Consider the following 15,711-nt stretch of genomic DNA (forward strand, 5'->3'; position numbering starts at 1 on the left):
TTTGTAAACAAATTACCGTGTCAAATTTATTTTCCGCTGTATACTTAGTTTATTGGTGATTTGTTTGTGCTACCACGCTTTTGAATGTTAATTTGATTAATTAATAAACTTGGCTAATTAATCAATTAATTAATAACAAGGGGTCAATTCGTTTTTGGCTTATCACAATTGTTGGGTTTTAACCACCACTGAATTTTAATTGCCTCATTCTAATTGATGACACGTTGATTTGTTAGACTAATGTAATAAAATTTGTAGTATCCAAAGCACTACTCAATTTTATTATCGAAAGTTTTTGTTTCTTAAGGCCATTCTAAAGGTTATTTTGAGTATTGAAAAGATGGCAACAAAGAAAGGGAATCTCGCTCTAATTGTATCGTATATATAATATCGGTAATGCTTCCAATAATCAATAACAATGGTGATGAATTCAGCAAAAAGGGGAGAAAAGGTGATGGTGAAGACTTAATTATTAAGGGAAAAAATGGTGGGGACCTAAGTTATCGATCATCACATACTTTAAAAACCACATATACTTATTGTTCAGGTCTTTTCCTTCTTTTCATAAAACCTCTTCAATCAGTCTTTATCATTATGGAATAGAATTGCCATTATTGAAAGTAGTTTAGAAAAGAAGACCTCTAGCCCACAATGTTTCAAATCTCAACAAATTTTTTTGTTTTTTTTTTTGAGAAATAAATCTAGACAATTAATTATTATAACATATTGAGTCTAAATCATAATCATGTTAAGAGATTTGTAGTTCAACTAACATCTCTTAGTATTTTTATTAAAGACATCTAGAATTTGAATCCTTCCACCTATAACTATAAATTTATTAAAAATAAATGAATAATACAAATCCATGATCTTATGTTGTGAAATAATTATGCATTACCACGTTAATCATGGCAATAGTATATCCATATTCTCTATATCATTTTTGAGTTTGAGTGTTAAGAGTAATTTTTTCAACATAAATGATTCTCCTATTTGTAAATATATTAGATAATTATGAGTTGGGTTAAAGTTACACCCAATGTAACTTTAAGTAATGTTACGTCACCCAATATTTTTAAATTATATGTAAATTTTGATAAATCCACCACTGGAATGCATAAAATATGAATTTATGGATGAAATGGTAAATTACATCTAATTGACATGAAAATTAGCATGCATGTTAAGAACATGAAAAACATGTAATTCAACAGTTGGATTTTCAAAATATAAATTCAATAATAAGTTATTGAGTAGTGTAACATTGCTTAAAATTACACTAGGTGTAACTTGAACCCAACCTAATAATTATTATTAGAAAAAAATTTCAAGTTAATTGGAACTCTCACAAAAATTATTTTTATGAAATAAATATGTGATGTTTTAAATTATATAGATTTGATTGGATTGAATTATTTGGATGTATGTTGTGTAAGCATATACTAAGTCCCATATTGAGTTTTTATTAGATAAATCTTGGATTTATGAGTGATTACAAGAAACCTCCATCCCAACATAACTAAACCTTTTAGGGTATAAGTGCAAATGTAGTTGGAGTTTTCCTCAAATAGTCACAAATGGTATCATTGCAAATCAAGCATTGTGTCACAACGAGACCACTACGAGCTTGTTAGGAATTTAATTAGGAAATATTCAATTTCATTTATAATTTGACGTCTAACAATTGTATTTATCAACTATCAAGTATTTAGGGATGAGCATCAGTTGGATTGAAAGGTTTTTTCAACTAAAAAAATTCCGAACCCAACCCGTTACATGCATAAACACAAATCCAACCTAACCCGCATGGATCAAGTTGGGTTGAGTCAGTGAATTGTATTTACGTGTTTCATGCCATGAATAACTAACTTTCATAAACTATTTAACCTTTTTTTTCAATAACTTATTACAATTCAAAGAATATGCTTAAATTATATTGCAAATTTACAAATTCATCAAAACTAATTCTCAAAATACCAATATAAAACAAGCTAAAAAATTAAAATATGTATAATAAAATACGCTTATATATGTGGTGGGTTAGAATGAGTTAGATCAGTTGAAAAAATTATCAATTTGAAACCGACCCAACCTAATCCACCAAGCCACAAAACCCAACCCAAGACATTGGATTGGGTTAAGTTGGATCAGTTTAGTCAAGTAAGTGGGTTTGATGCAAATCCCTACTCTTTATATATATATATATATATATATATATATATATATTGAAGAATAAAAATTGAATAAACAAGGGATGAAATGAGTACTTTATAATTTTCTAAAGACTAAATTATGATTTTTTATAGAAAAAAATACACTAAATTATATATTTTTAAAAAAAATAGATGAAAGTAAATCTTAGAAAGAAATTTCGTGTGTGAATGAATATTTTCAACCTTCAGTATACAAGGTAATGCTAAAGACGTAAATGATTCACTACGTTTTTTCATAACTTTTTTTTGCTAAACACGTTTTTTCATAACTTAATAAAAGGATAAATTGAAATTGATATAAATCGCTTTCATCGAGTTGTAATACCAACTAGTGTCCATCAATCACAATAAATAATTGTGATTGTGAAACAAAGAAAAAATTTCTGGCAAAATGAAGCAATCATGTTTATGTGGTATATTTTTCTTTTTATATATACAAAATGGGGTAACTTTTCACGCACACAACGAATCTAGGAATAAAGAAATAATATGTCCAAAAATACATTAGGTACGAGAATTCCGCACTCTTGGGTCACTTCAATTTGACACTCGACAGATGGCGGGCCCCAAAAGTCCTGTCCCTCGCACGTGCTGACCCGTCATTCATGTCTGTCCAAAGGAGTGAGAGACTACAGTCCCACACCGATCTTTGCCACGTGGCTTCATCATGATCGTGAGTGTCACATCCCTCCTGATTTGGACCATACAAAATCTCCCTTGTCATGTCTTCGTCAGTAGTTTTCAGTTACTCTTTTTCCCCCCCATCTTTTTAATTTCCTGTTTGTAGTTAAATTAATGCATTCAGAAACTTCCCCTTTTACTTTAAAGGTCAGGAATGTGACAGCATTGATTAAAAATTAATCATATAAGTTGTTGTAGCCTTGTAGCCTCTTTTTTTTTTTTTTTTTCTTTTTCCTTTTTAATTTTTCTCCCTGAGGGAATAATTGTAGTTTTTTTTTTTTGCTAAGCAGAAAATAATTGTATTTAACAGTACAAGTGGTAATTACTAATTAGAATAGAAATAATTAACCTCCTCTATTTTTTATTTATTTTTTATCCTTTTTTAAGTGCCTCTCCAAAACATTTCTCAATTCAAAATAAAAATAATAATCATCATTATGTTAGATGAAAAATGCCCCCAAACAATAGTGGAGTTAGAAATTCTTTTTAAGGAGGCCAAGTTAAATGTATTATTGTATTTTGGAATTCCTAATCCTCTTAATATAAATGTATATGGCTATTAGCTAAAGTTTTAAAAAATAAATGAAGCAATAATATATTAAAAAGTATTTATACTTTAAAATAAAAATAAAAGAGGGCCATTACTTAAAATTTTTCAAACTTTTTTAATTTTTAACATTTAAATGGGAGAGGGGGGGGGGGGGGGCATTTTTAAAAAAGCCAAGGGGGCCTTAGCACCCCCTAGCCCCCCTCCCTCTGCCCCTACCTCCAAATTAAGAATCATCCAAATTCAAATCTCTCATCTCTTGTTGTAGTTATCAAATTATAAATAAATATAGGTTAAATTATGTATTTAGTCTATAACTTTTACACTGTGTTAATTGTCAAGACATATGTGTTTTACATGTTATGAACATATGTCACTATTTTATATAATTGGCTAATTCTTTAACAAAACGCACTTTACTTATATTTGGGTAGATCTAAGATATGTTTAATATTTCAAGAAACCTTGTTTCAAGATCAAGTGTTAAAACCATGCAAGTCTGTCCAAGATTCAAGTTGAGAAAGTGTCTGTCATTAAAACTCGACAGCTAGCATCTATCGAGCTTTAAGAGTTGTTCCAACCCCGTGGCCGATAGCAACTCGACAGATAGCTATCTGTCGAGGTTTAAGAAAAACAGATTTTTCTATTTTGTTTTCTTCCAATCCGTGATTATATGTTTGGGCTTTCTTTTCTCATGGCCCTAAATATATAAAAGGATTATTTTAAGGGCCATCAAAGGTGACACAAGTTGCATAAGTGTTAAGCAAATTTTGTTCATGCAAATTATGACCGGAGACAGAATTTACCCTAGTTCATCTCTTTCATGAAGAAACTACTGTGTTTGTGCATTGTAGGGTTTTGTAACCAAGCATCTTCTTGATCTTCATCGTTTGGATGAACTGAAGAACTTTACAGCCAACAATCTTCTCTAGTTGGTGATTGAAGTCGCGTATTGGAATTCACGCAATTGGTTAGTCACGTACTGGGAGCCGTGCATTACAATAAGAGATTATCACTACAGAACAAGTCCAATTGGGTATTGGGGTAAGGGTTCAACTATAAGTTGGTAAAAGGTACTGGAATTCCTTTACTTGTAATCGCTTGTTTTGATAATAGTGGATTCTCAGAAGTGGTGACTTTAAAATCACCCGGTGAGATTTTTGCCGTATAGGTTTTCCCCATTCAAAAACAAATTGGGTATTAGGGTAAGGGTTCAACTGTAAGTTGGTAAAAGGTACTGGAATTCTTTTACTTGTAACTGCTTGTTTTGATAATAGTGGATTCTCGGAAGTGGTGACTTTAAAATCAGCCGGTGAGGCTTTTGCCATGTAAGTTTTCCCCATTCAAAAACAAATCATTATGTCAATTTATTTTCCACTACACTTAGTATAATTGGTGATTTGTTTGTGCTACCACGCGCTTTGCATGTTAATTTGATTAATTAATAAATTTGGCTAATTAATCACAAGGGGTCAATACTGTAAAGTTGTGATTTACAACTATGTTTTATGTTGGCTTTATTTCATGACAAAAAGTGTTGTAATTGCTTTAATTTATATCCTTGTACTTTGTGGGATTTTATTGTATTGGGTTTAGTATTAAGTTGGTGAAGACTCAAGCTTAAATGAAGAATTAGTGGATTTCGCGAGAAGCTAAGTCGCAAAAGAGCCACGTGAGGAGCACATGATTGGAAGCTGAAAAGTCGTGCCAGGTTGTCGTTTTCGCGAGTGTCTCGCGAGTAAGGCCTTCTCGCGAGATAGTCGCAAAACATTCTGCCAGGAGGATTTTTTAGTGTGACTTCACTATCTTTCACCCATACTATATATACCCTCATTACCCACAAATGTAAGAAAGGCTATTCAGAGAGAAAAACCCTAGATAGGTTTTCTACAACACACCCATCTTTTTGAGAGAGAGCTACTCATCCTTAGTGAAAAATCATTGTAGCATTTTCTCCTTCCATTTCCCATTATCATACCTTGAGAGGAGATTTGTACCCAAATACAATCCACACCTTTTCAGTGTAGTGAGTGGTTTTGGTATTGCTGGGAAGCATTGGAAGAAGTCAAGGATGGCAGACGCAACATGGAGCTTGTTGCGGGATCCGAAGAGCTAGACAAGACACGGTTCCAAGAAGTCTTGTTGGAGTAGGAGCTTGGAGGGCTTAGGTACAGCGGATAGATTAGGTTTGGAGGGTCTCTTGCTAACCCATGTATCCCAACTGATTGTCTAGTAGATCAATTACCGTTTGGAGGGCGGCGGAGAGGTTTTTCGCCGAGTTCTTCAGTTTCCTCTTTGATAACACATCGGCGTGTTATCTGTGTTTGCATTCTTCTTCCCTACTCTTTTACATTTCTTTTTACTGCTGTGATTATTTGAATATGTGTTAGAGTACCTTATTTGCTTATTCATTCGCATTTTCTCTATTCCACACTTAGTATAAGTTAAAGTAAAATCTATCGAGCCGTTATTTTATTTTGGGGGTTTAAATAGCTCTTGTGTTTTTACACAATTTCGAGCTTTCAAATACGTTTTTGGCCTATCGTTAACTTAGTCTCTAACATTTCAATTATGTCAGTTTGATTCCTGACATTTTTGGTATTATGTCAAAATAGTGCTTATCGTTAAGTTATTGATGAAAAATGCTAATGTGGTTAATGGACAAAATAAAATTTATTTTTATACCACATCAGATAAGATGTTAATTGCCGCCTATAATAAAAAATAAAAATAAAAAATCATTAAAGTAAAGAAGAACATAAACTATTTTTTTAGCCCCTCTCAACAAATATTTTCTAGTTTACTAAACAAAAAACAGGTAAAAGAATAAAAAAGAACCCATCAGAGTAAACATAGAAGCAATTTTGAGATTGATTTTTGCAAACCAATTTGTTTCCTCTCTCTGCCTCCAAATGAAAGGCTACTTCCCTCGGTTACAAGAACCATTAAGTTCTTAGCAAAGCTAATACGATGTCATTTTCCTAATCTCGAACCAACAAAATAGTTATTGATATTGAGAAATACACTTGAAATAAGAATTGGACCCAAAAAAAATAAAATAAAATCAGAAGAAGAAGAAGAAGAAGAAGGATTTAATGTAAGGTTTACAGAGGAGTGATCTATTCTTGAAAAGTTGAAATAGATACACCTTGTGATTTGTGTCAAGAAGGGAACAAAAACTTGAGAATTAAAAGAGAAGGATGTGTGTGTGAAAAGTGAAAGTTACATATTTCAAATATAGATGTAATGACTGAGCAAATGACTGAACATGGCAAATGGATTAATGGTTTCGCCAGAAATTGTGGGAAGGTGAATAGTATCATGGCTAAACTTTGGGCTCTTCGGGATGGGTTACAAATGGCAGCAACAGAAAATATACATAATCTTATTGTTGAACTTGATGCTCTTGCTGTTGTTCAATTGATGAAAAACTCTATTGTTAACTTATCTCTTGAACCCTTGCTTACTGATTGCAGGCTCCTCTTGAGGAAGTTCCCAAATTTACGAGTTGAGCACGCCTATAGGGAAGCAAATCAATGCGCAGACGCCTTAGCCCGTATTGGTAGTAATAGTGATGTCCCTTTCATTTTGTTTGCCCATCCACCACCTATGGTGGATCAGCTTTGCACCCTGGACTTTGAAGGGGCCTTTTGTAATAGATTGATTTAGTTTTAATGCAAATATCTTCCATTACCCAAAAAAAAAAAAAAGACTCAGCAAGTTCAAGGAAGTGCGCCCCAAACTCACTATCAACAGAGAGAGGAAACAAATGGGTTTGCAAAAATCGATCTCAAAATTGCTTCTACTTTTGTTTATTGTGATGGGTTCTTTTTTATACTTGTTTTCTATTTGGTAACCAAGAAAATAATTGCTAAGATGAGCTGAGAAAATAGTGTATGCTCTTCTTTAGTTTAATGTTTTTTTTTTTTTTAATTTTTAGGCGGAAATACTATTTTTGTCCCTACATTTTCACCCCATTTCCACTTTGGTCCCTACTTTTTTTTACCGCATTTAGTCCCCAAAATAAATAAATAAAACTTTCCATTTTGGTCCCTACAGTCATCTCACTAACAGAAGATAGCCTATGTGGCAAATGGAATCCATGTTGGCACACAAAATGCTGACGTGGCTATTAAAATAATAATAAAAATTATTTTACATTTAAAATTTTCAGATCAGCATATAAAAAAAATTTAAATAATTTATCAATTTTAACTAAATAAAAAAAATTAAAAACAAAAAATCACATGAATTAAGATCTGAGTGGATTTTGAACCTAAAAATTTTGAAACCCAAAAAATCAATAATTTTTTTTTCACTTTTTTGGGAAGAATACAAAGAACTCTAAACAGAACATGAATTCATGTTCTTCAAGCTCTAGATAGCCCCAAATGGAAAAAATAAACAAAACAAAGATTATGTTGAAGAGCCCCATACTATCTCACCTAATTCAAACACAAACCAAATTTAAAGCCCCTTTCTCTCTCTCTCTCTCTCTCAGATCAAGACCCATGGCCTCCTCAAAGCCCCTCTCTCTTCAGATCAAGACCCAATCATCACCTTCATGGCCATGGTTTTCAAATCTTGTCTTTTCTTATCTCAAGCTCTCTTCTCACACAAACCCTCAGCTCTTTCTCTCTCTCTCTCTTTAGATCAATCTAAACCCTCGGCCACTGTTGTATGGTGTTTGGATTTGAAACCCATAAACCAAACCCAGAAAGGACCCACTGTCGTTCGTGGCTGTGGTGGTCAACGGTGAAGGATTAAAGCTTGAGGAGTTTCGGCCTAGGTTCCTCACGGTGAAACAATCACCTTCATGGCCATGGTTTTCAGATCTCGTCTTTTCTTATCTCAAGCTCCCTTCTCACACAAACCCTCGGCTCTCTCTCTCTCTCTCTCTCTCTCTCTCTCTCTAAACCCTCGGCCACTGTTGTATGGTGTTTGGATTTGAAACCCATAAACCAAACCCAGAAAGGACCCACTGTCGTTCGTGGCTATGGTGGTCAATGATGAAGGATTAAAGCTTGAGAAGCTTCGGCCCGGGTTCCTCACAGTGAAACAAAAGTAGAAGATCGAATGGTTGTGATTGGTTTGAAGATTAGTGAAGGATTAAAGCTTGTGGATGTGGATATGGTGGGTTTGAAAATTTTGGATCATTGGTTTGATTTGAGTTTCGGATCGTTGGGTTTCAAATCACAGATTGTTGTGATTTTGTGTTTAGATTGTTGGGTTATTGCTGAAGATGGATTAATCGGTTTGTGTTTGTGTTTGTGTTTGTTTTCTTGATGGTTTTTGGGTATGTGTTTTCTTTTTTGAGTTTGGTTGACAAGAGAGATCAATTGCTGGGTTTGTGTTTTTATGTTTGGCTGACAAGAGAGATCTGCTGTTGGGTTTGTGTTTGTGTTCTTGCTGGAGATCGGTTTGTATCTGCTACTAGGTTTGTGTTTGTGTTCTTGCTGGAGATCGGTTTGTGTTTTTGTGTTTGGTTGACAAGAAAGGGTAAGAAAATGCTAGAAAATCTAGGCATATGTTCTTATATTTAAAATCTGGGTTTGTGGCCTTTAGTGTTCTTGTTGAAGATGAAGACAGATCTAAATTGATGTATTTTTTGGATTTTAATTTTGTTTTTCTTTTTTATTTGGTTAAAATTGATAAATTAAAATTTTTTTAATTGGTTATTGACGTAGCAATTTTTTTTTTATTTTAATAGCCACGTCAGTATTTCTATGCCAACATGGACTCCGTTTACCACGTAAGCTATTTTCTGTTAGTGAGACAGTAGGGACCAAAACGGAATGGTTTTTTTATTTTGGGGACTAAAAGCAGTAAAAAAAAAGTAGGAACCTGTAGACACTAGATTTTGCACTCATAATTTAATCAAGGAAGATGGCTAGAGTAACCATTCATATACCCAAAATTTAGAGTTGCATTACATGCATTAATTTATTCATTGCATATCATAAAAATGATCTCGAGGTTCTATCGGTTGCAACGGTATGTCCGATTTCCAAATCAGACTGTCAGATTGAAAGATATCAAATGATCAAGTTTGCACAGTCTGCATGCTTTCTTTTTTTTCTTTTTTTTTGGTGGAACCGACCACACATGATTAATTTAAATTAATTCGGATTGGCTAAAAAATTAAAATTAATTAAATAATTTTGTGATTGATTGGTGGTTAGTGTCAAAAGTAAGCCTGCTTGCATGGGAATAAAGTGGATAATCAGATAACAAAGAGATTGTGGATAATCAAGACTTTTTGGAATATTTATCTACAAGATAATTATCACTTTAAAGACCTGAATATCTGGAAAAAGTGATTAATTTTTAGAATACGGATTAAAAATGCATCTAAGTACAATTCCCGGCTAAAAAATCCTCAAAAAAGGAGTCCAAATTGGACCAAAACTCAAACTCAGGCTTGGCACCCAAGAGGACCATTCGGCACTCCCCAAGTGCCGATTGACCCAAATTTGTGGCTCAACCCGAGGACTCCTTAATTGACATAAAGCCTATCTTTTTCGATTTTTTTAGAGATAAGGACGCGTTCAATTCGTATCTGATCATTCAACTAATTTTTCGAAGCATCCCAACCTCTATAAATTAGACATGGTAAAACGGATCAAAATTTTCTAACTCGACCTGATTGACCCACAACCCGATTGACCCGTTTAAAAATGACCCGTTTTGACCCACGACCAGATTAACCCGCAAACCCGATTGACCCGACCAGACCCGCCTGTTTTGCCACGTCTACAAACGTTAAGTAGATTGAGATTGAGGTGTAATTCTAATAAAATATTTACTTATTCTTTTTTACTTAATATGTTATGTACTCCATTATAATTTGTCATTATTTACTTGCCACCTTCATTTTCTCTCCCTACTTTAAACAAATCGAAGATTATACCAAGATTAGCTTCTAGAAAGCTGGAAAAAGAGTTGCACCAAATTTGGGTATCAAATGTTTAGTGGTAATTGGTAAGTGGTAATAGTATCACCAGTGAGAATCTAATCACAGTTAAGGAACTCATAAACAATTGACAGATTGCATCTATTTCAAAAAAAAAAAAAAAAAAAGATTTGTTTGAAAAATACGGGTCAACTCGACTTGACTTGCGACCCAACTCAACCAGCGACTCGATTGACTCGCAACCCGATTGACCTAGACCTGTTTAACCCGCAAACTCGATTGACCCGACCCGAACCCGACTCAACCCACCCGTTTTGCCATGTCTACTATAAATGGAGGAAACAAATCAAAATTAGGGGCTCTTTTCTTCTGACTTTTCAATTCCCCTTACGTTAAAGACGTTCTAGACGATTTTGCTTTAGGAACTTTTTTGTAAGTAAAGTATTTAAGGCTTCAAAGAGGCGAACAAATTTCTTTGAATTCTAAAATATTCTTCCATTAGAAGAGCACGCTTATGCAAAAGGTATTCTGTTTTTCTTCTTTCATTAATTTTTTTTTATTGTTTGATGCATGAATATGTTTAGCATGTCTTTATTATGTTCTGTTCTTGATATGGTTACCGTGCTTAAATACGTCGCTAGAATTTTCTTTAACATGTGCTTAGGTGTTTGTTTACTGTAATTCTTTTTCTTAAGTTTCAAAATCTGCAATGGCTAACAAAATTCTTTTTTTCTCTAAACATAAAAACTTATCTGTATTTTTCAAATCTGATTTTTTTAAACACAAAAACTAATTTGTATTTTTCTGATCTGATTTTTTAAAAGACTCAAAAACTTATCTATATTTTAAGATCTGATTCTTTTTAACACAAAAACTGATCTTTATTTTTCAGATCTGATTTTTTATCACAAAAACTTATCTGTATTTTTCAAATCTGATTTTTTAAGAAAAAGTTTTCTTTGTTACAAAATTGCAAAGTTTGAAATTTAAAAGAAGGAATTGAAACTTAGGTTGAAGTCTTGTCTTTTCTTTTTTTTTAATATATTATGCATGTATAATAAATTTATCTCATGAATGTGGATCCTCTTTCAAAAAGTCTTTTTTTTTTTTCTTTTGCATAAATAAATAAATAAATAAAACAAATCTGATTTTTCTTGATAAAATCACCCTTTTTTTAACTTTACACAAAACAGATCTAATGCCTTTTAACAAAAATCTTATTCTTTCTTTTACATAAAAACATATCTGATATTCTTTACAAATCCAATTTTTTTATTCACAAAAATGATCTGATACTTTTAACAAAAATCTTATTCTTTCTTTTACATAAAACATATCTGATTTTTTACAAATCCAATTTTTTTATTCACAAAACAAATCTAAATTTTCTTGAAAAAGAGGACACATCCATAAGGATAATTTATTTAAATTAATTTTGTCAAGTTTCTGTATCATTCAATATCATGCAAAAATGGTATATTGGTCATTAGAGTCTAAAAGACCAGGCTCTGTTTGGGCAGAATGGGTGCCTAATACCTTCCCATTCCGTAACCTAGCCCCTGAGTTTAGGATTTTTGGATAGGCAAATTAGTGTTTTGTCTTTTTAATTTTGGTACATTGTAACTAGGACCCAAAGCCTTGTAAGGTTAATTTACCAAAGTTGTACTTTTCTTCATTCGATCAATGACAATGAAGTATTTTGATTATGTAATTTGTATTTATTTTTTCTTCTTTTTTTGTATAAAAAATAAGTAGCGACTCCATACCACTTACCCAAAAAGAGAGGTGCCCTTAAAAGCACCCAAATCTCTTTTTTGAGAGCACCCCAAATTTTTGCGATCTCTCACAATGGTGACTCCACTGGGGATGTTGAGGGCTAAACTTCGTGATAGACTTTAAGTGACCAACTATATACCCATGTCTTTTGCATGATTTTGCATGATATTGTTGTTTGTTTGTTTATTTATTTCTTGAGATGTTTGTATGATATTTTTGTTTGTGTTGCCATTTGATTGTTAAGAGCTTTCCCTAACTATCATAGTGTATGCCATCAAAACAGCAAATATGTATGCACCCATCTCAACAATATGGTGGTAGTAATTATGGATCACCGGTCTTCATTAGATTCGAGTACCCAATGGCGAACTCACCAACTCACAGCCCAATCACTGAATCATTTCTTGTTGACTATATAAGATAGACCATGCCGTTCGGACCAACGTAATGTTCATTACATTACAAGTTGGGAGGTGTAACGTCCTAGCTATGGGAAATAATGAAACAACAAACCCACCTTACAATGTAATGACTTAGAACCTACCCTTAGTCCAGTCCATGTTAAAATTGCATTGTATGTTGTGTGTGTTTGTTTGGTTGGTTGATTGATGTAGATGGGGACCTAACTTTGATTGACCCAACCGAGCCTTTTCTTAGGGAAGAATTTGGTCAAGATAAGAGGGAAGACTCCAAAGAGAACCCAAGACCAACACTCAAGCTAGTAGTTCTAGCAAGCCCATCACTCCCATCATGGTATTGAAGCCTGTAAGCATAAAAGACACTCCACTGCTGCAACATCACAATCCCGTATTCGACCTACAAGACAGTCCAAGCCACAAGAAATCTGAAGACTCCATCACTATGGTAGAAGGGGGAGATCATCCAAATACCGAAAAACCTATAAACACTCAAGAGCTACTAAACACCATGGTAGCTAGTTAAATCTAATTAAAGGAGGACATGAACTTGATGGTGTAACAATTTCAGAACCTGAAGAGTGGCCAAGAGGAGAACAAGACTAAACATAATCCTCCAACCATGGAGAGCGAGAAGAAGATCATTGAGAGGATAAACAAGATGGAAGAGATGATCAAGAAAGCTCGTAAGATGGAAGACCTCATGGACTACCAATCACTCTCACCATTCCCTGATGTGAGATTGCCTCCTAAGTTCAAGATACCAACCTTGGACAAGTTCGACAGGACCAGCTGCCTAAAGTCCCATTTGAAAATGTATATGAGGGCTAGGCAGCCCCTAGGAGCAACTGAAGAACTACTTGCTCAAATGTTTAAAAACACCCTGACTAGAGCCGCTCTTAGATGGTTCCTCAACCTAGATGATGCTAGAGCAAGGAGCTGTAAGGACATCTACCGCGAGTTTCACAATCAATACAAATACAACATAGAAATGGATGTGACAAGGAGAGATTTGGAGGCCACTAAGCAAGAGCCGAAAGAATCCTTCTCTACCTTCATTACCAAGTGGAGGTCCAACGTGGCACAGATGATGAATAGGCTAAGTGAAGAAGAAAAATTATCCATAATTGTAAAAAACTTTTTGCCTGTATACCATAAATATTTGTTTGCCTTGTATTTTCCTAATTATAAAGCTTTGATTGCTGCTGGAACCCAAATTGAGGATTCAATAAATAATGGCACTATAAAGAATAAGGACCCACCAAGGTTAAAAAGAATTTAGGATCTAGTTCTAAAATTGCAGAAGTCTCTGATAGGCCACAAACTGAATGACCCCTTGTGATAGAGATTAATTAAGTAATTAGCCAAGTTATTAATTAATCAATTTATCATGCAAACGCGTGGTAGCACAAACAAATCACCAATAAACTAATTATGCAGTGGAAAATAAATAACACGGTGATTTGTTTACGAACGGGGAAAAACCTAACAGCAAAAACCCCACCGGGTGATTTTCAGGTCACCACTCCCGAAACTCCACTATTATCACAACAAGCGGTTACAAGTAAAGGAATCCCAAGTACCTTACCAATCTAGAGTTGAACCCTTACCCCAATACCCAATTGGACTTGTTCTGTAGTGACAGTTTCCCTTTCTGATGCACGACTCCCAAGTATGTGACTAACCAATTGCGTGGATCCTAGTACACGACTTCAATCAGCAATTAAAAAGGTTGTTGGCTGCAAAGTTCTTCAATTCATCCACACGATGAAGATCAAGAAGATGCTTGGTCACAAAACCCTACGGTGCACATACACAGCAACTTCTTCAAGAGAAAGAGATGAACTAGGGCAAGAACTTCGTCTCTGGTCATAATTTGCTTGAACAGAGTTTGCAATGCTTGTGCAACTTGTGAACTGCTTGACGGCCCTAAAACAATCCCTTTATATGTCTAGGGTTAGGAGAAAAGAAAACCCAAAGACATATTCACGGATCCCAAGAAAATCATATCAAAATTCTGAAATTCTTAAACCTCAATAGATAGGAGGTGTCGAGTAGCTGTCGAGCAGGTGTTGAGCACACAGGGCTTGAACAGCTTTCTTAAGCTCAATAGATGCAGCTATCGAGTTTTAATGAATTTGCACTATCAGCTTGTTTTCTTGGACAGACTTGAAGGTTTCAACACTTGATCTTGAAACATGGTTTCTTGAAGTATTTAAACACATCCTAAATCTACCCAAATACAAGTAAAGTGCGTTTTGTCAAAGGATAAGCCAATTACATAAAATAGTGACATATGTTCTTAACAAGTGAAACACATATGTCCTAACAGTCTCTAATATGTACAAAAATTATATTTACCAACTTATTTCCCCTGTGCCAATATCACAAGGGCCGCCTCAAAGGCCTAGGAGGAAATTTCATGAGTTATATATGCCTGTGAGTCAAGTGTTTGAATAACTAAAAGTAATGGGGTTACTAAAGCCCTTAGATCCAAGACCAATTCCAAACCCATTGCCTGCAAGATTTTATATGACTAAAAGATGTGCCTACCACTAAAGCCCTGGCCATGATACTGACAAGTGTTTTGGCTTTCGTCATGCAATTCAAGATCTAATAGACAATAAGGTGATTGCACTGCCTACAAGGCCTAGCATCACTAATTTTGGGAGAGGACCGATGATTAATTACTTGATGGCTAAAGAGGAAAGTGAAGAGGACCCGTTTGAGATGATTTATGACCTACCTGAGTGCTTTATGATAACATGGGAAGAATTGATGGGTATGACAACTGCTGTAGGGTATGATATATGGAGTGAAGATGTAACAAAAACCACAAATTACCCAACATCCACAAATGGTGGGAGACACTTCAAACCCCAAGCAAGTTACCAAACACCTACATATAGGGGGGGAGACACTTCGAATCCCAATCAAATGACTCGACATCCACATATGGGGGGAGACACTTCAAACCCCAAGATACCAATCTAAATGACCCAACAAAAATTGTCCAAACCACAAGGGGGGGAGACACTTCAAACCCCCACATTTGGAGACAGACAACCTAATAGAAGCCTTGAACAAATCTACCCAACAAACACCCACTAAAGAGGATGAGGTCCTTAAGCAATTACAGAAGACACAAGCCAATATATCTTTATG

At 34.4% G+C, this 15,711-nt stretch overlaps 1 protein-coding gene across 1 annotated transcript; it reads left to right on the forward strand.

The window, feature by feature from the left end:
- The first annotated feature begins 13,168 nt into the window (after positions 1-13,168).
- Positions 13,169-13,828, forward strand: LOC115949931. The gene has a single exon (XM_031067190.1). It carries the CDS (start codon positions 13,169-13,171, stop codon positions 13,826-13,828), a length of 660 nt encoding a protein of 219 aa, XP_030923050.1.
- The last annotated feature ends 1,883 nt before the right edge of the window (positions 13,829-15,711 follow it).

The sequence above is a fragment of the Quercus lobata genome, chromosome 6 (genome assembly GCF_001633185.2).
Source record: "Quercus lobata isolate SW786 chromosome 6, ValleyOak3.0 Primary Assembly, whole genome shotgun sequence".
Taxonomy (NCBI): Eukaryota; Viridiplantae; Streptophyta; class Magnoliopsida; order Fagales; family Fagaceae; genus Quercus; species Quercus lobata.